Source organism: Malus domestica, chromosome 14 (assembly GCF_042453785.1).
Source record: "Malus domestica chromosome 14, GDT2T_hap1".
In the NCBI taxonomy this organism is placed as follows: domain Eukaryota; kingdom Viridiplantae; phylum Streptophyta; class Magnoliopsida; order Rosales; family Rosaceae; genus Malus; species Malus domestica.
The window spans coordinates 5,197,096-5,214,414 of NC_091674.1; the positions used below are offsets into that span (position 1 = coordinate 5,197,096).

A 17,319-nucleotide genomic window follows, 5' to 3' on the forward strand; every position below is an offset into this window, starting at 1 on the left:
TGACCTGTTTACTTTGTATATTAAACATAAAGTCAGATCAAATTGCAAATATCCTACCCACCGTACGGGGCCTAAAACAATGCCATTACCAATAGTGTTTGAAGTAATTGAAGTGAACTGAGTAGCACGCACAAAAAATTGGAGAGATTTTTCAGTGTGATCGATATATATAATGGTATACCACGTGTTACTATACAAATGGTGAGATATGTGTGTTAAAAAGTTAATAACTTAAAAAATAAAATTTCCCACCACTTATATAAAAACAAGTGATGTACCATCCGTATTCCTGTCACAATGAAATTTTTTTCGTGGAAAGGGTAATTATAAAACTGCCCTCTCTTTTTTAAGCACTTGTTTTCTATTAACTTCTCTCCCTCATTTCATTATGCTCTGCTTCTACCAAACATAAGCTTCCTTTTGCTTCTCTCCAAAAAACAGAGGAAGCACACAGCCATTGAAGAAGCTCAGAGATTCATAATATAGAGATGAGCCGGCTCGCACCGTTGTCGGAAGAGCCGAACATCAACGGAGAAGAAGACGCCGCGAACTGGTCAAGCAAAGGCATTCTGCGGAGCACTCAGCCGTGGCGGAACTGGATCAAGACCCACCTTTCTCCCCTCGTGCTCTTCCACAAGAGGTCCGACTTCAAAGTGCTTCTCAGTGTTCTTGGTTGCCCTCTCTTCCCTGTCTCTGCCCTTCCCAAACTACCCCTCAATGAGGTACCTATTTTCTCACCACTTTCCATAACTCTTCCATCCTTATTTAGTAATGATGGTTTGATCATTGATTCATTATGTGTTTGGATACTTTGGTACCTTGATATGCAGGTCATTCCATTTATTAATTTATTACATTTTCTTATACAAACGATATTGGAGAAGGAAAATTCGAATACAGAATCTTGAATGCAGAAATAACAATTCTTAATTAACTAAGCTAAAAGTCTTGTTTATTTATTAACATAAGTTTGTATTTGGCTTAAAAGTCGAGTTTGGACGACCTTTACCGATTACATTGCTGACCACTGGTCACACATACATAGTTGTGAAAGTGGTTAGCAAGATGACTAGTAATTGAGATACGTTGATGACCGAACGATATTAGAAAGGATGAGATCAAATAAATGACCTCGGCTACGAATATAATTAACTGCTCGTAAATTCATAATTACTTAAGCAACAAACCTGTGGTTTTTTTCTTTTCGGGTAAATTTTTTTTTGGTTTAAAAGTTTTGTTGGATTTACTTTTGTTGAGGGAGAGTGAGTTCCCATGCATGTGAGAATATAATAATGACTGGCTTTAGGCTAAATTAAAATTGTTATTAAAGAAAAAGTAATTAGAATGTAATTTAGTATGAGTTAAATAGGATTTTATTTGTTTTCAGAAAAAAGGTACCAAAATATTTACTCTAATTTCATGCAGGGAAAAGTCTTATTGTCCCTCTAATTTAATTTTTTTTTTCTTATGATTTTCCTAAGAAGGTTTCCTCAACTGCACAATACATAATACAACACTTCACAGCTGCCACCGGTTGCCGCAAGCTAGAAGGCAAAGTGAAGAACATTTTCTCAACTGGGAAAGTGACAATGGCAATGGTTGATGATCCCGGCCCCGGTGGTGGCTCAGCTGCCGGAACCACCACAGTTTCGGAAAAAGGGTGCTTTGTGATGTGGCAGATGGTTCCTAACAAGTGGCTGATTGAGCTAGTTCTGGGTGGTCACAAGGTGGCAGCTGGTAGCGATGGCATAGTCGCTTGGCGTCACACGCCGTGGCTAGGTGTCCACGCTGCCAAAGGCCGCATTCGTCCTCTCCGGCGAGCTCTTCAGGCAAGTCCTACTTAACTAAATATGTTTTAAATTAGAATAATTTAACTAAATCTCAGTTTTCACTGGGAAAATGTGTCAGACGGGACCAGGGACAAATAAATGGACTTGGATTCTCTGCCCTCCCAATTCGGTGCCCTCTCAGTGCCCTTCTGTTTGTGTGGTCACGGTTAAGCTACGTTAATATTTTATATTATTATTATTTTTTGTCTTATTATTTTTATAAAAAACAATATAAAATGTTAGCATGGATTAACCGTGACCACACAAAACAGGAAGACACGGGGAGGACACTGAAATGAGAGGGCAGAGAATCCAATTCCCAAATAAATATAGGTGTTGCTTGTTAGGTAATATAGCATGTTTTTTCTCGTACTTTTCCCCAAATAACATTAAAAGTTATTTATTTTAATACATACATACATATATATATATATATATACATATATATATATATATATATATATATATATATATATTTTGTTGGGGGTGGGGGGATATGCCGGTTTTGAGTTTGTGACTGCAGAAATATTAGCTAGGGTAGAGATTTTCAGTGTGTCTGGAGTTACAAAATACGAGGTGGTACACCATATATCGTTATATAAATGGTAAAATAATTATGTTAAAAATTTAACAACTTAGAAAGTAAAACTTTCATTCACTTATATAATGATGCATGATGTGTCATCCTTGTTCTACGCACAATAAAAATTTCTTTAATTGAGAGAGGCGTCACCAAAATTTAAGAACTAATAAGTCATCCTGCACTCCAGGTGCACTCTTCCCCAGTTGAAAAAATATGTACACACGGATGAAGTGCAAAATGATTTTTTTTAGAGTGCATATAGCAGCTCCAAAAGAAATAAGCATGTAAAACCTTCTTTTGTCAAAATTGCTATCATTAAGCAAGAGTTGGCTTGTACATAATAGAATAATGTACTCTCGGAAGATTAAGAATCTAGACCATATCGACATCGACTTTCATCATAGCGTGTAGTTCAGTTTCACAATTTGACAATATAAATACTATGCGTATTTTATGTTACAATCGTACTCAAAATATATAGAAAAGCACATGAAAAGAACAACAAAACTGCACACACCAGCAAGCACTCATCTTCTACTTAGAAAATTCCTCAAACATCATGATGGGTAGCTTTGACAAGTTCCCTTTACGTTTGCATCTTCTACATATCTAACAGATTTGTAGAGAGAATTATAAGCAAAGATCTGTAATGACCCCAAAGAAAAAAAAAAGGATGTGTTAGACCCACGCTACCCATAAGCTGAAATGTGCTTTTCAGCTTGTACAATAAGCACTTTATATCTGATTAGGTATTATCTACTTATTTTTTTTAATTATTTTTTAAATGTTTTTGGTAGAGTTGCATATGCAAACTAAGACATGATCTTTACCAGCCAAATTACCGGATCTTGTTGCAAATAATTTTCTTTCATTTGTTGATTTTTTTTGTTTCTTTTGAATTTTTCTTGTTGCATGCATGTTAGGAATTTTTCTTTCCCCTGCCTTCATTCAAATTCATGACAAACACCAAAACCATTGGATGTGTTGATAGTCAACGAATCCAATGGTCGTTTTTCGTTGATATAAGTAACCGGCTATGTATATCATCTCTTCTTACAATATGTGTGCGAGCTTACCTGCATTAATTTCAATTCATGACGAACACCAATACCATTGGATGTAACCTCGGCACAAAGTTAAACATATCCAATGATCTTTATGCTCATTCGAAGATTATCATAATATATCCGGCTACATATAATCTCCTCTAAAAATAAGTACGTGAATTCTACTGTTACGCGTCGGATTTCAGATACTATGATGTTATATCAATGGTGACGTTTTTTTATTTTTGGTTAGTAGGGATTAGATCCAATGGCAATATCAGCTGTATTTTCCCTAGCGCAGTACATGGGGGAAAAGCAAATCTCCGGCGTTGATTGCTTCGTCTTGAAATTGTCAGCTGATCAAACGGATCTGGCTGAACGAAGTGATAGCACAGCAGAGATGATCAAACATGTAATATTTGGCTACTTCAGCCAAAGAAATGGGCTGCTAGTGCACCTAGAGGACTCTTACTTAACCAGGATCCAGTCACCTGGTGCCTACCCTACCTACTGGGAGACCACAATGTCGACGAAAATCGAGGACTATCGGACGGTGGAGGGTGTGATGATCGCACACTCCGGTCAGACGAATGTGATCATCACACGGTTTGGGGACAATCTAAAGACAGGGTCTGCAATCACGCGGCTGGAAGAAACATGGACGATTGATGATGTTGCATTCAACGTCCCTGGATTGTCCATGGATTGCTTCATTCCTCCTAAAGAAGTACAGAAAAATTACCCTAAGAAGAATTTTGATTGGAGATCACCATTGCATTAACGATGATGATGATGATGCTCTTGATCACGATTAGTTGATAAAGGATTTGATTATGTTTTGATCCATGACTTGTGTGAACAGTTGAATATTTTTTTACTCTTCCCGCTCTATGTGTCGAAGTGTAAATATAGTTATCTTCATCATGCTTATGTACATCTTTATATACATATTTTTTACTCTTCCCGTTTGATAACTATTTTGTTTTATTTTTTATTTTTTTTACTAGAGAAAGAAAGAAGTAGATAATTGGAAGCTTTTATGAAAATGATTTGGGCTAAGTTTATTTTAACAAAAAATTATGTTATAACTTTATTTCATGAAAAAGAATTAAATATTAATGGAAAACTCTTAAATTTTAATAAAAAAGACAAAAGAACTTAAATTTTAATGAAAATGACACAGTTTTAATATTAAAAAAAAGAAAAAGACCTGACACGCTGGACCCGTGCGTCCATCACATGCATTGTTTATGAAATTGAACACTATTTATGAAACTAAACGGTATTACACTATTTATTGGTCCAGTTTCATAAATAATGTCTAGTTCTTGGTCCACTTTCATAAATAATGCTTAGTTCTTGATCATGTTTCATAAATAGTGATTAGTTATTGGGTTTAGTTTCATGTGATTAGTTATTGGGTTTAGTTTCATAAATAGTATATAGTAATTCGTACATTTTCATATATAGTGTCTATTTCTTGGTCCAGTTTCATCAATAGTGTCTAGTTATTGGCTCACTTTCATAGTGCCTAATTCTTGGTCATGTTTCATAAATACTGTCTAATTATTGGTTTAGTTTCATAAATAGTTTCCACCTATTGATTTAGTTTTAGAAATGGTGCTTAATTCTTGGTTTCATTTGATAAATAGTATCTATTTATTAGTCCAGTTTCATAAATAATGTCTGCAAAATTGAAAAATAATGCAAATTAAATCAATAAAGTCAAATACAAAATATCCATCAAACTAAACACAGATGGTTTCAACTCCATATGTTCTTTTATTATTTATTAGAAAGTTTTAGAATAAATTCAATCATAGACAATTTTCGAAATTTGAAGATGGTAAACAATGATGTCTTCCATGGACACGTTCATGTTCTTGGGAGACTTCCAGAGTAAGATGCCAAGTTCCATGACCATGAGGATTCAAAATTGACATCGCCAACACCTTGCCCATCATCGGAATATTCTTCATCGCTTGGGGTTTCAAATACGAAACTTGAAGTCATTGGTCTATTTCAATCCCAACTCGATGTCGGCTGGAAAAAACAGGGTAGCTTTTTATTTTGCAAAAACCATTTTGAAATATCGTAATTAACGCACACATCGCTACCAATTAAACGGTTTGTGATTATAAACAAGCCATTATAAAAGCAGAAGAGATTTGGGGTCATCATATCAGTGGTTATTGTCCAGATGAGTTTTGTCATGTCTATCAGTAGTAAGCCTTCTGATAAGGGTCGTGCTCCTTGCACGCGCTTTTAATTAACTTTTTTTTTTGTGTCTTTTTCACCGCTCCGTGGGCAAATCCATCTTTTTTTCAAAAGGGAATGGTTTCATTTTATTGTTCTTATTATTAAATAAAGTTTCATGATGGTTTTTTTGTTAAAATCCAAAGTTTTGAAACTTTTTTTATTAGTTTTCCTTAGATAGTTACTACAATATTCTACTATAATCTACATTCTATGCTAAGACTAGTATAAGGGTTTGAACTTAGGACATAATGAATTAAAGAGGCCCTAACGTTAATCCACCACTTGCCAATGTATAATATTTGTTTCTCCTAAAATACGTTTGATTTAATTTTTCTCTTTTGGTTTATTTGTTTTATTTATTAATTATGGTTTCTTGCCAATTATTACTAACCGAACTCCTTCTCATTAGTGTAGATAATATTGTTTGTAAAAAAAAAAAAATTATGATTTCTTAAAATAAAATTAAAAAGATTAGGGTTTCCTTTCCCAAATAGGATTAGGTTTTCCTTGTTATTTAGGGTTTACCTTTTATTGTTTCCTAGTACAAATTGGATGTGGTAGCTATATAAACCCGATCCTGTTTTTCTATTGTGGTATTGAGATTTCAATTTAGACAAATTTGAGACCTTTATCAATCCGGTGGATTCCAGTACTCTTGTGCTGTTGATTTACGACGCTGATCTAAGACTGTATTTTCCACTGCGTATTTAATTGTCATCGCGGAGATGACCAGCGAAGAAATTGAAATTCACTCCGGAGTGGAAGCAGCAACCCCAATTAACGGAGGAGCTGAAGAAACCGTTACACCAGCAGCCTTCCGCTGCAAGAAATGCCGAAGAGTTGTTGCATCGCAGGACAATGTTCTGGATCACAAACCGGGCGAGGGAGAGCAATCGTGGCGGCGCAAACCCAAAAGTGGCGGTGGTGATGGCGGCAGCTCGAAGTCGGTGGAGGAGGGTTCAAAAATATTGTTCGTCGATTTTTGTGGACGAGCCTCCAATGTGGATGAAGACGGCGGTCGGAGAAGGTGCAGTGGAGGGGAAGTTGTACTGCGGACATTGTAAGTCTCCGTTGGGTTGCTTCAATTGGGCAGGCACCCAATGCAGTTACGGTGCGTGGATCACCCCCGCCTTCCAGCTCCATAAAAGCCGGCTCGACATATGATATCGATCAACCTCACAAGGCAAAAGCATGGCATCAAAATAAATAATTATAGCACTAAAGCAATGTTTAGGAAATTATATATATAGTGGTGAAGCCAGGAACTGTCGAGAGGAGAGACGAACTTAAGAATGTAAGGTTCCAAAAAAGGGCAACAATCAAATCCTTTTATATAGTTATGCCTTTCATGATTTATCAATACAAACAAATTACAATTGTTGCCGGCTATGTTTCATTTCATAAAAATGTGGCATAATAGGCTCATTATTAATAAAAATAAATACAGTTTTCTCAATATAAACTCAATGACCTCACTTTGTTGGGAACTACCCGAAATACTTGAAGAAAGAATATCAAGAATATTCGAAGTAGGACTACTCGGAATATTCGAAAGAGGACTAGCTGAAATATTCGAAGGAGGACTAGTCAGAATATTCAAAGGAGAACTGGCCGGAATATTTGAAGAATGATTTAATGCCTACTGTCAAAACCAATCATATGACTTTCTACGGAGAAACGGAGATGTCGGAAGGTGATAATCAAACACTAATGCATTGAGACTCATTCAAAATATGGTTGACACAAAGAATGTGTTATTAAAAATTTTAGAGTGCAATTCTCACATTTGGAGCCATGAATCAACACTTGTTTTCAACAAACTCAATGCTACAAAATAGTTTGTCCAACAACCATGTCAAAAACCAAATCGAACTAATACTAAAAGCTAATCATGATAAACGGAAAGTTAAATGAATTCAGACCATGAAAGCTACCAACATCAAATTGGGTTTATCATCTACCAGTAAACAAAAAGAGGGGTTTTTACAACCCAATGAAGCTTATTACCTGAAGAACACAACAACAACCAAATCGAAGAGATATCGTTGCCCGTGACACTTGCACGAAAAAATTAATAAATTTGTTGTAGTTTAGAGTTTCATTCCACTCTAAATCAAATCCAGAACACAAAGAAAATGAAAATAGGGTCACCTGCCTATTACCTTATCTTCTTTTTCATTTTGAATTTTCGATCCATAAAAGAAGCATAACCAAGGTGGTGAGAGTAAGAGAACGATGCAGCAGAAAAACAAAAGAGCTTGTGACCTGTGCAAAAAAAGCCTTTGCGATTTGAGAGGGAAATGATAGTAAATTGAAGTAATTTGAAAAAGAGTTTGAGCTCCAACAAACCTTACCCATCCTCACTTGGAAATCAACGGTTGCCCACTCCAGATAAAGATTTGAAATACAACGAAATCCACGGGAGACCAAGTATATCGGAATTGCTTTTTGCTTATAGAGGAAGGACACTGAGTATGGGAGCCAAAAACAAGGGGATCTCTGAAGCATTTCACGAGGGGATGCTAAGTGAAGTTTGCACCTCACGTAGGATTCTAAGTCCCACTTTAAGCCTTGGGCTAATAAAAGGAAGTATGCACCTCACGTGGGATTCTAAGTCCCACTTTAAGCCTTTGGCTAATAAAAGGAAAAGACAAATCAATGTCCTATTTCGCAAAGCCTTTAGGTGATATTATAGAAGGTCATATATGGGTTTTAAATAAATCCAATTAGCATCTTATTTTGCCAAGTCTGAATACAAGTCTACAAATTCAAATCAAATTTAATTCATAAGTCAAACTTGTGGAGCTTCAAATACACTGAAGGTTGCATCAAGGGAGGAAAATAAAAGCTCCTTTAAAAAGTGGAATTCAACTCACGTGGACCTTACAATCATGGGCACCGTTGATTGAAGATGATGCAAGTAAACATGGAGGCACATTATGTGTGAAAACGATGCCGATATCGAATCTGTGGAGGACGTAAATCACTTCAAATACCATGAACACAAACCATCTCAAAACACAAAGTTTGATGGCCTTACGCTACGTTAAATTTAATGGATCAAATTCCTAAAGTGGCCAATGACATGAAGTCGCTCCAAATATCAAAAGGCACAAAGCCATATCAAATACCAAAATGGCACAAAGTTGCTTTAAATGGCACGAAGCCATGACAAGACCCAAATGGCACAAAGCCATGTCAAATCAAATGACAAAGCCGCTACAAATGGCACGAAGCCGCTACAAATGGTACGAAACCATATCAAATCCCAAAGGGTACAAAGCTGAAGAAAAGTCTCAAATGACATGAAACCGTATCAAATATCAAATGGCACAAAGCTGTGACAAGTCTTAAATGGCACGAAGCTACGTTTTGCTCCAATGACATAAAGTCCTTGCCCGCACGAGCTGAAACTGCATAAGGCACCAACAGCTCTAATGGCTCAAAGTCCTCGCTTGCATGAGGTAAAACTGCACAAGGCATCAAATGCTCATTGCCTGCACGAGTTAAAATTGCACAAGGCATCAAACCCCAACAAATACATAAAGAACTACGAGTGATTTGATCCCTCAACGAGGGTACGTAGGTAATTTAGGGCTCGACCTAGGTGCAGTCGCAAAATCAAACACCCAAATCCCCAAGTTACGATTTATTCATATTAGAATCAAAGACTTTTTTTCCTTTTAATGAATGATTGTAATTAATAGACGCATAGTCTAGAATAGGTCGAACTCAAATTAATAAAACTCTCTTTGAAAAATGAATGAGAGTGAAATTATATCGAGTGAATTATTTGTTTACATATTGTATACAATTTTTGCTCAACACTCACAATGAGAATTCTCCTTGAAAAAACAAATGAACAAGAAAAAGTATGAAAATATGTAAATTGCGTTTGCCGGGAGTCGAACCCGGGTCTATTGCTTGGAAGGCAATTATCCTAACCGTTGGACTACAAACGCTTGACTTAACATTCTTTCAGATTGTGAGGTAATATAATAATATTTTATGTTTATATTAGATAATATAATGATCATTGCCGAAGGAAAATTTGAAAGGCAGGTTTATAGGCTTTGTTCAAATGAATGTTAACTGAGATCTATAGGCCTTGTCCACTAAAATTCAGAGATGACTAACTTAACAGAAAATTCTAAGGCTCGATCATCAAATTAAGTGGTTGTTCGACAACAAACAAACAAACTTTGTTTCTATGTTAGGTAATTATCAACTGACATACTCATAGTTAAAAAAGAACCATACACAACCGCGCCCAGCCTACATAAGAGCTTGGCCCAACTGAAGGCATCATATTTCTCAATGTTCCATCCACACCCTTTTTTACATCAGATTATTTTGGGTGGTTAAAACTTGGAAATCATATGCTCATAAAAAACCTACCACACCCAAAGAACCACTCATAAAAACACAGTGGGAGTGGGAGATGACAAGAGAGTTCCCGCCAAGTTTGCCGTTGGTAAAAAAAGTGTGAAAGGGGGTGGCATCCAAAGAGTGCTCCCTCTTGTGCCAAAATCTCCCCTATAAAAACCAACTCCATTTCCACACATTCACCTAACTCCCATCTCCCTCCTCCCTCCTCCTTCCACCCTTCCTTTCTCTCTCTAGAAAATCAAGTTTGCAGAAACCATATCCAAACTACCACTTTTTCTCATCAAAATCTTAGGTAGTTTACTTGCTTATTTTTCTCTTTTGGGATAGGAAGTGTTTAGCTAGGGTTTCAACCCAACCATGCATTTTTTACTGCAACTTTTGTTTGTTATCCTTCTTTTTTCCTCTTTCATTTGATTAATTTGTGTTTTTCTTTTACAATGTCGTTGGCAGTGATGGAAGCTGTGTTCCTCAACTCTTTCTCACCGCCGTCAGCAGTCGCACCGGATAAAATCTTGAGTGTGTGTGATCATAAGAGGAATTGGTGCTTGTTGAGGAGAAAAAAGAGTGTGGTGTTGTGCCAAGGGTCAAGTAGTGGCAATGTTGTAAAGACTGGCGGGTTTTCTTCCGCGGCAGTGATGGATGCCGGAAGCCTGGTTTTGACTCCGAATGATCAGAAGAGCCCGAAAGAGAGTAACATCGCAGTGAAGGATTTGGTGCCTTTTGGTGGCTCATCGTCCTCCTCTTTGGTGGAGATGCATGATGGCATTGGAATTGTAAAATTTCTTAGAGGAAAAGGGTTTTTCATAACTGGTGCAACCGGGTTTCTAGCAAAAGGTAAGAACTTTCTACTAAATACAGACAGAAAATGTATCTTTGATCATACTTTTGATGTTTTTTTTTTCTTTGTTTAAGTTTGATCTCTTCTGATGTGTTGTGTACATTTATGTTGTTCTTTTTTGTTAAACATCTAGTTCTTATCGAGAAGATATTAAGGACAGCGCCGGATGTGGGGAAGATATTTCTATTGATCAAGGCGAAAAACAAGGAAGCTGCAATGGAAAGATTAAAAACTGAAGTACGTTTTTCTCTAATCTATTTATTTTTCTTCTATTTCGTTGCTCTTACTTTCAACTCTGATGTGCGCGGTTGTGATTGCGTAGATCATAAATGCAGAGCTTTTCAAGTGTCTAAGACAAACTTACGGAAAATCTTATCAATCCTTCATGTTAAGCAAGCTAGTTCCTGTGGTAGGAAATGTGTGTGAATCAGATCTTGGCATAGAAGATGATGTAGCCGGTTTGATTGCGAAGGAAGTTGATGTAATTGTAAATTCTGCAGCCAACACTACATTTCATGAAAGGTTAAATGGCCTTTTACATCCTAAGATTCTCATTTCTTCGCTACATGTATACGAATTCCTCCTAACAATTGAGTTCGGATTGTGATATATTTTCGCTCCGTTCTGTTTTTTAGATATGATGTAGCTATAGATATAAACACAAAAGGACCTTGCCACCTTATGGCCTTCGCAAAGAAGTGCAAGAAACTTAAGCTCTTCCTGCAAGTTTCCACCGGTAAGTAACACAAAGCTGTGATTTCTTCTATGGAACTGCTTTTGCCAACTCGAATTTTAATTAAGGATTGATGCTTTTGTCCTCTCATTTTCAGCTTATGTTAATGGACAAAGGCAAGGGAGAATTATGGAAAAGCCATTTTATATTGGCGAAAGCATAGCGGGCGAAAGTCACATATCTGAAACCCCACCAGGATTTTTTTCCCTAGATGTCAAAAATGAAATAAAATTGGCTTTGGATTCCAAGGGAGCTTATGAAAATAATGAGGTTGCTCAAAAGATGAAAGAGTTGGGTTTAGAAAGGTAATGGCTTCAACTTTTTAACATGACAAAACTAAGACCTGAATTAGATTGATTATTGTTTTAACATTACAAAACTATCATCTAATCAGGGCACGAAAGTACGGATGGCAAGATACGTACGTGTTCACCAAGGCAATGGGTGAAATGATGATTGATAACATGCGAGGTGACATACCCGTAGTCATAATCCGGCCTAGTGTCATCGAAAGCACTTGCAAAGAGCCATTTCCTGGTTGGATGGAAGGAAATAGGTACATCTTAATTGTGTAGTTTACCCTGAAGCAAAAACGTCATCTACATTTTTCAGATTTACATCAGCTTTGAAATAAACCTCTGCTGTTCCGATTTTCGCAGGATGATGGATCCAATAGTTTTGTACTATGGAAAAGGGCAGCTCACAGGTTTTCTAGTCGATCCAAATGGAGTACTCGATGTGGTAATGACTAGTTTTCTTTTCTTAAATTTGCCCTTAGGCATGGTTGGTTGCTTTTATGACATTGACATGGTGAAATATGTGCCACCTATGCATATACACACAAACATGTATGTATATGTGTGTATCACATGTTCATTCACTGAATTTTAGTTGGAAATTGGCATGACATGCTAGCAGGTTCCAGCAGACATGGTTGCTAACGCAACGTTGGCGGCGATTGCAAATCATGGAATGGCTCAGAAACAAGACATAAACATCTACCAGATTACTTCGTCAGTTGCAAACCCTTTAGATTTCCAAGAACTGAGTGAACTACTCTATGAGCATTACAACTCCTCGCCGTGCAAGGACGCGAAAGGCAGGCCAATCCAAGTTCCATCGATGAAACTCTTCAGCTCGATGGAAGATTTCTCTGCTCACATTTGGAGAGATGCCCTCCAACGAAGCGGGTTGACAGCGTTGTCTTCCTCGAACGGGAAGCTGTCTCAGAAGCTAGAAATGATTTGCAGAAAATCAGTTGAGCAAGCAAAGTACTTGGCTGGCATTTATGAGCCATATACTTTCTATGGTGGAAGGTATGATACTGCATAATCCTTTGATATTCTAAGCTACTCTGATTAACGGGAAGGAGATCAAACTCAAGTGCAAGGGAAGCACACTCCAACCGGCCCAATCCACTCAAGTAGTGTGCTCCCCTATGCACCTACATCCGAATTCTCCGTAGTTTAAGTTGAATTAACATATCGCTCGAGTAAAAGAAAAACACATGAATTTTAATTAATAAAAATTGGTGCAGGTTTGACAACAGCAACACTCAGAGACTGATGGAGAGGATGTCAGAGGAAGAAAAGAGGAAGTTTGGATTTGATGTTGGAAGCATAGATTGGAAGGACTATATTACAAATGTCCATATCCCAGGTCTTAAGAGGCATGTCTTGAAGGGCAGAGGGGGTTTGTAGCTCAAACAAAATGCTGCCTGCCTTGTGGCCCTAATCAAAATATCTCAAGCCATGCAACTAGTTTGTAATAAGCCACATTATTTTCCATTTTTCTTTTTTCTCTTTTCTTCTTTTTAATTAGCCTATAAATCTGGTGGGAGGGAAGGTGCAAAAAAGAAGTGTTGCCTTCGCTCTCCCAGTGTACTCTATTTCATTAAACTTCTATGATGCAAGAAAGAAATACAAATGTTCAATCACAAATTCTGGAGTGACCGTCTCGCTGCTAGCAATACTATATTATTTGTGTCATTGATGCCTCGTTAAATCTTTAAGGTTTTAAATTTATACACATAGACGATCATCAATATAATTTGTAAATTGTAATACAATCATGATTCAAAGTTAAAGATGAAATTATATTTTATTTTTCTCATTTTACAACTGACGTTCATAATATTTGAAGTTTTGAACTTACAACCTCCTTGCTTCTGTTTATAATTTTTTTAATAATAAATTATTAGTTTGGCAATATTTTTTTTGTCAAATGTTATATTTATTAAGTTAGATGTTAAATTAAAGAATTAAACTCACGCTGTGATGTGAGGGTAATACCAAGGGCCACTTGTATTAGTTTGGCAAATATTTGGCAACATTTTGGAAAGTGGGACGTTCTTTCCTGCGGAAGACATTTCTCTGCCAGTCAAAATCTAACTACAATTGTCCAACGAACAAATTGTTTTGCCAAATCCAATTCCTACCGCTTGTTTTCAATTTCGGTTTCTTTGATTTGAACAGGGAAAGAAAAAGAGAAGGTTCGGTTTTCTTTGTTTTCTGCGACTCTCATAGTCTCCTTCTTGTTCTTCTTCTCTCTGAGACAGAGAACGCGGAGAGAGAGAGAGAGAGAGACCGGAGAGAAGGGAATGGAAAGCATAGCAGTGTGGCAAGGGGCAACACTGTGCGGGATTGTATCCTGGGTGATAGTAGCTTCATATCTCGATGTGACCCGAAAGCTTCGATCTTTGCTGCAACCATGGGTGGCCCACCATGTCACCGCCGGCACTCCTCTCATCCTCCAGATCCAGGTTTCCCACCTTCAAATCCAATCCGGCCCAGATGATCATTTTTCTTCTGTTCCATCAAATTTCAAATTTTATTTGACTTTTTCAATTTTTTGGATTTGGGTTTTTGTTGGGTTTTTTTTACAGAATTATCAGCATAGATTCTTGGATGCTTTCTTCTCTGCCTTGTCATGTGTTGTTTCTGTGCCATTTTACACTGCTTTTCTTCCTTTGCTTTTCTGGGTAAGCTTTTTCTTCTTACTTTAACAAAGTGAATTTTGGTTCCTTTGGTTGTTAATATGCCATTTTTGAGCTGTATGTTTGTTATGTTAATCGACATTCTGAGAATTTCTTGTCGTTGTTGCTTTTCGTTGACGGTTTTTAGAGCGGGCATGGAAAATTGGCTAGACAAATGACTCTGCTGATGGCTTTCTGTGATTATATGGGGAACTGCATAAAGGTAATCACTTTCTTTCTTACTGTTTAGTTTTTGTATTCGGTAAGTGCTTTAGTTTCTGGTATCAAGTTATATATTTTTCGGCTTTGTGTGTTTATAGGATGTGGTATCAGCTCCTAGACCTCGTTGCCCACCCGTTAGAAGAATAACCGCTACGAAAGATGAGGAAGATAATGCTTTGGAATATGGATTGCCATCTTCTCACACTCTAAACACAATTTGCTTATCCGGGTATCTACTTGTCTTCTTGCCCATGCAGCTTGTTTTTCAAGCATAAATTTTTTTGCAGAGCTAATGATAAATTGTTTCAATTTTAGTTAAAAGGTTATAAACCGTGTGTTGCTGGATCCTGATTTTGAACATATATTCTGAATGAATCGGGACGGTTGGTTCACGCTTATTTCCCCAAGCTCTCGATTTATCAATTTGAGGCAAAACTTGTGTTATTCAAGACTAACTAGCATTTTAGCCATGAATCGTCAACCCATGCATCAGAAAGTCAAGCGCATGCTGTATGAATTACTGTCATGTATGTACTAATCGTTTGCTCTTGGGTTAGGGGTTTCCAGATTCCTTTTGCATTACATCCTATCGTATTCTCAGAATGAAGATGCCCATGTTAAAATTGCTGGATTGGCTCTTGTTTGCTTGCTTGTGGGTTTCATTGGTTTAGGTGAGTTTATCTTTTTCTATGAGTTGTCTACAGCTTCTTTATATTTATTGTTTAATCCCGAAGCTAACTTGTGTTTTATTGATAGGAAGAATTTATCTCGGCATGCACAGTCCTATTGATATCATAAGTGGCCTTGCTATTGGATTGGTGATTCTTTGGTTCTGGCTCAGTGTTCACAAATATGTTGACAGTTTTGTAGTCTCGGGACAAAATGGTACGCACACTACAAGTCATTTAACTCATATATTGTGGTTGAAACAACCTATAGCACAAACCTAAGCGTTTAAAGAACTTAATAATGCAAGAAGAGACTGCAACAGTCAGGTGGTGAGCTTGAAAATACACAGATATGACCACCACATGCTCTCTTGCAAGTCAGAATTTGGAATACGGAAGCTTTCAGAAGGCGTTACCAGCCTTACAAAGCATTCTGTGAATATCCTTGTAGGACTGAAATAAGCATGGAACTCGGTCTGATACATGAGATACATGCATCCGACATGGATAAGAGGTTTCTAGAAATGCTTTCAGTATCATGTTAGAGTAGGGATGGCAACAGTTCGGTTTGGGGACGGAAATGCTATATCCATCCCCATAACCACGAAAATTAACCATGCAAGTTAACCATCGGGTATAATCCATAACCATACCCACTGGGTAACGGATTCCTCATCGGTTAACGGGTATTGCAGTTACATCCTTGTAAAGTCCGTATCCGTATGTAATCTTAATGCACACTGTTTGTATTGCAGTTACATCCTCTTGGGCTGCCCTAAGCTTGATACTGCTTTTTGCTTATCCAACTCCTGAGTTCCCAACTCCAAGTTTTGAGTACCACACAGCCTTCAACGGCGTTGCATTCGGAATTGTAAGTAATCGATGATCCCTTAACATCAGAATTGTAATTGTTGCTAAATTTGCATATTCGTTTACTATTACACAAGCATTATCTTATCAGGCCATTTTTATATTATCATGTTAAAACTTTTTTTTTTTTTTTGGAAATTCATGCAAAAGTTTCTGTCGGAGTTTATTTTCCGCCCCCGTAATGTTGATAACTAAAAACAACAATGTTATCCAGGTATCTGGGGTCCAGCAGACGTACCATCAGTTCCACCATGAAGCCGTTCCACGTGTATTTACATCACAATTAACCGCCCCTGGCTTTATGGGAAGAATGCTTGTGGGAATACCAACCATACTTATCGTGAAGTTCTGTAGCAAAGCTCTTGCTAAATGGATTCTTCCAGTGCTGGCCAACACCCTCGGTATCCCAATAAGATCAACCACTTACGTCGCATCGCTAAAGGGATCGAGTGATGGCAAAAAATCAGATGGTTTGAAGCAATCGGGTTATGTCCAAAAGCTGTTCATTTTCTCCAGCCAAGAATCGTTTGACGTTGATACAGGCATAAGATTCCTTCAATATGCCGGCCTGGCATGGTCCGTCGTCGATCTTGTTCCTTCCCTTTTCTCTCATCTAAGATTGTAGGTAATGCTTCATTATTCATATTATTAGAATATGCACTCGCAATTTTCCAAATGGAAATATGCTCTCTGTCCGGTTTTGTTAAATGCGTATATGTTGCAGTAATGAAACATATTGATTTTGCTATTCCCATGGAAACCTCTGAAGAGTTGCACGAATGATTTTGCTATTCATTCGAGAGCTGCAGACATTTGAAGTTACAGTATACCCGAAATGCGAATATCGGAGGAAATGAAAATGGTTAAGGGTGTTGCAACTGTTGTAACAACGCACTATTCCTATTAAT

The 17,319-nt window shown here is 37.3% G+C and overlaps 3 protein-coding genes and 1 non-coding gene across 5 annotated transcripts; 3 read left to right on the top strand and 1 right to left on the bottom strand.

The window, feature by feature from the left end:
• The first annotated feature begins 356 nt into the window (after positions 1 to 356).
• On the top strand, positions 357 to 4,420 carry LOC103434559 (uncharacterized). Of its 2 annotated transcripts, none has more exons than XM_017332165.3 (3): positions 357 to 722; positions 1,482 to 1,829; positions 3,715 to 4,420. In XM_017332165.3, the coding sequence occupies exons 1-3, from the start codon at positions 489 to 491 to the stop codon at positions 4,237 to 4,239; spliced, it is 1,107 nt and encodes a 368-aa protein (XP_017187654.2). In that variant the 5' UTR covers positions 357 to 488; the 3' UTR covers positions 4,240 to 4,420. The 2 variants fall into 2 exon arrangements, with proteins under 2 accessions (XP_017187654.2, XP_028949036.1); XM_029093203.2 differs by having other exon boundaries at positions 376 to 722; positions 1,485 to 1,829.
• Positions 4,421 to 9,607: 5,187 nt separating this feature from the next.
• TRNAG-UCC (transfer RNA glycine (anticodon UCC)) lies at positions 9,608 to 9,679 on the bottom strand. Its single transcript has one exon. It is a non-coding gene; the product is annotated as a tRNA-Gly (tRNA).
• Positions 9,680 to 10,277: 598 nt separating this feature from the next.
• LOC103434560 (fatty acyl-CoA reductase 2, chloroplastic) lies at positions 10,278 to 13,617 on the top strand. Its single transcript, XM_008372920.4, has 10 exons — positions 10,278 to 10,398; positions 10,557 to 10,940; positions 11,078 to 11,181; positions 11,267 to 11,466; positions 11,580 to 11,680; positions 11,775 to 11,982; positions 12,072 to 12,233; positions 12,337 to 12,418; positions 12,596 to 12,993; positions 13,215 to 13,617. Exons 2-10 carry the CDS (start codon positions 10,559 to 10,561, stop codon positions 13,375 to 13,377), a joined length of 1,800 nt encoding a protein of 599 aa, XP_008371142.1. The 5' UTR covers positions 10,278 to 10,398; positions 10,557 to 10,558; the 3' UTR covers positions 13,378 to 13,617.
• Positions 13,618 to 13,969: 352 nt separating this feature from the next.
• Positions 13,970 to 17,159, top strand: LOC103434389 (lipid phosphate phosphatase delta-like). The gene is made up of 8 exons (XM_008372722.4): positions 13,970 to 14,438; positions 14,562 to 14,657; positions 14,800 to 14,874; positions 14,972 to 15,102; positions 15,441 to 15,544; positions 15,630 to 15,758; positions 16,297 to 16,412; positions 16,626 to 17,159. Exons 1-8 carry the CDS (start codon positions 14,277 to 14,279, stop codon positions 17,034 to 17,036), a joined length of 1,224 nt encoding a protein of 407 aa, XP_008370944.1. The 5' UTR covers positions 13,970 to 14,276; the 3' UTR covers positions 17,037 to 17,159.
• The last annotated feature ends 160 nt before the right edge of the window (positions 17,160 to 17,319 follow it).

Excerpts from the sequence above, each read along its gene's own strand:
- LOC103434559 (XM_017332165.3), top strand. The coding sequence starts at position 489 with ATGAGCCGGCTCGCACCGTTGTCGGAAGAGCCGAACATCAACGGAGAA. Across the intron at positions 723-1,481 it reads CCAAACTACCCCTCAATGAG|AAGGTTTCCTCAACTGCACA; the intron begins GTACCTATTTTC and ends GATTTTCCTAAG. Across the intron at positions 1,830-3,714 it reads CTCTCCGGCGAGCTCTTCAG|GGATTAGATCCAATGGCAAT; the intron begins GCAAGTCCTACT and ends TTTGGTTAGTAG.
- LOC103434560 (XM_008372920.4), top strand. The coding sequence starts at position 10,559 with ATGGAAGCTGTGTTCCTCAACTCTTTCTCACCGCCGTCAGCAGTCGCA. Across the intron at positions 10,941-11,077 it reads AACCGGGTTTCTAGCAAAAG|TTCTTATCGAGAAGATATTA; the intron begins GTAAGAACTTTC and ends TTAAACATCTAG. Across the intron at positions 11,467-11,579 it reads AACACTACATTTCATGAAAG|ATATGATGTAGCTATAGATA; the intron begins GTTAAATGGCCT and ends TCTGTTTTTTAG.
- LOC103434389 (XM_008372722.4), top strand. The coding sequence starts at position 14,277 with ATGGAAAGCATAGCAGTGTGGCAAGGGGCAACACTGTGCGGGATTGTA. Across the intron at positions 14,658-14,799 it reads TTCTTCCTTTGCTTTTCTGG|AGCGGGCATGGAAAATTGGC; the intron begins GTAAGCTTTTTC and ends GACGGTTTTTAG. Across the intron at positions 15,545-15,629 it reads TGTGGGTTTCATTGGTTTAG|GAAGAATTTATCTCGGCATG; the intron begins GTGAGTTTATCT and ends TTTTATTGATAG.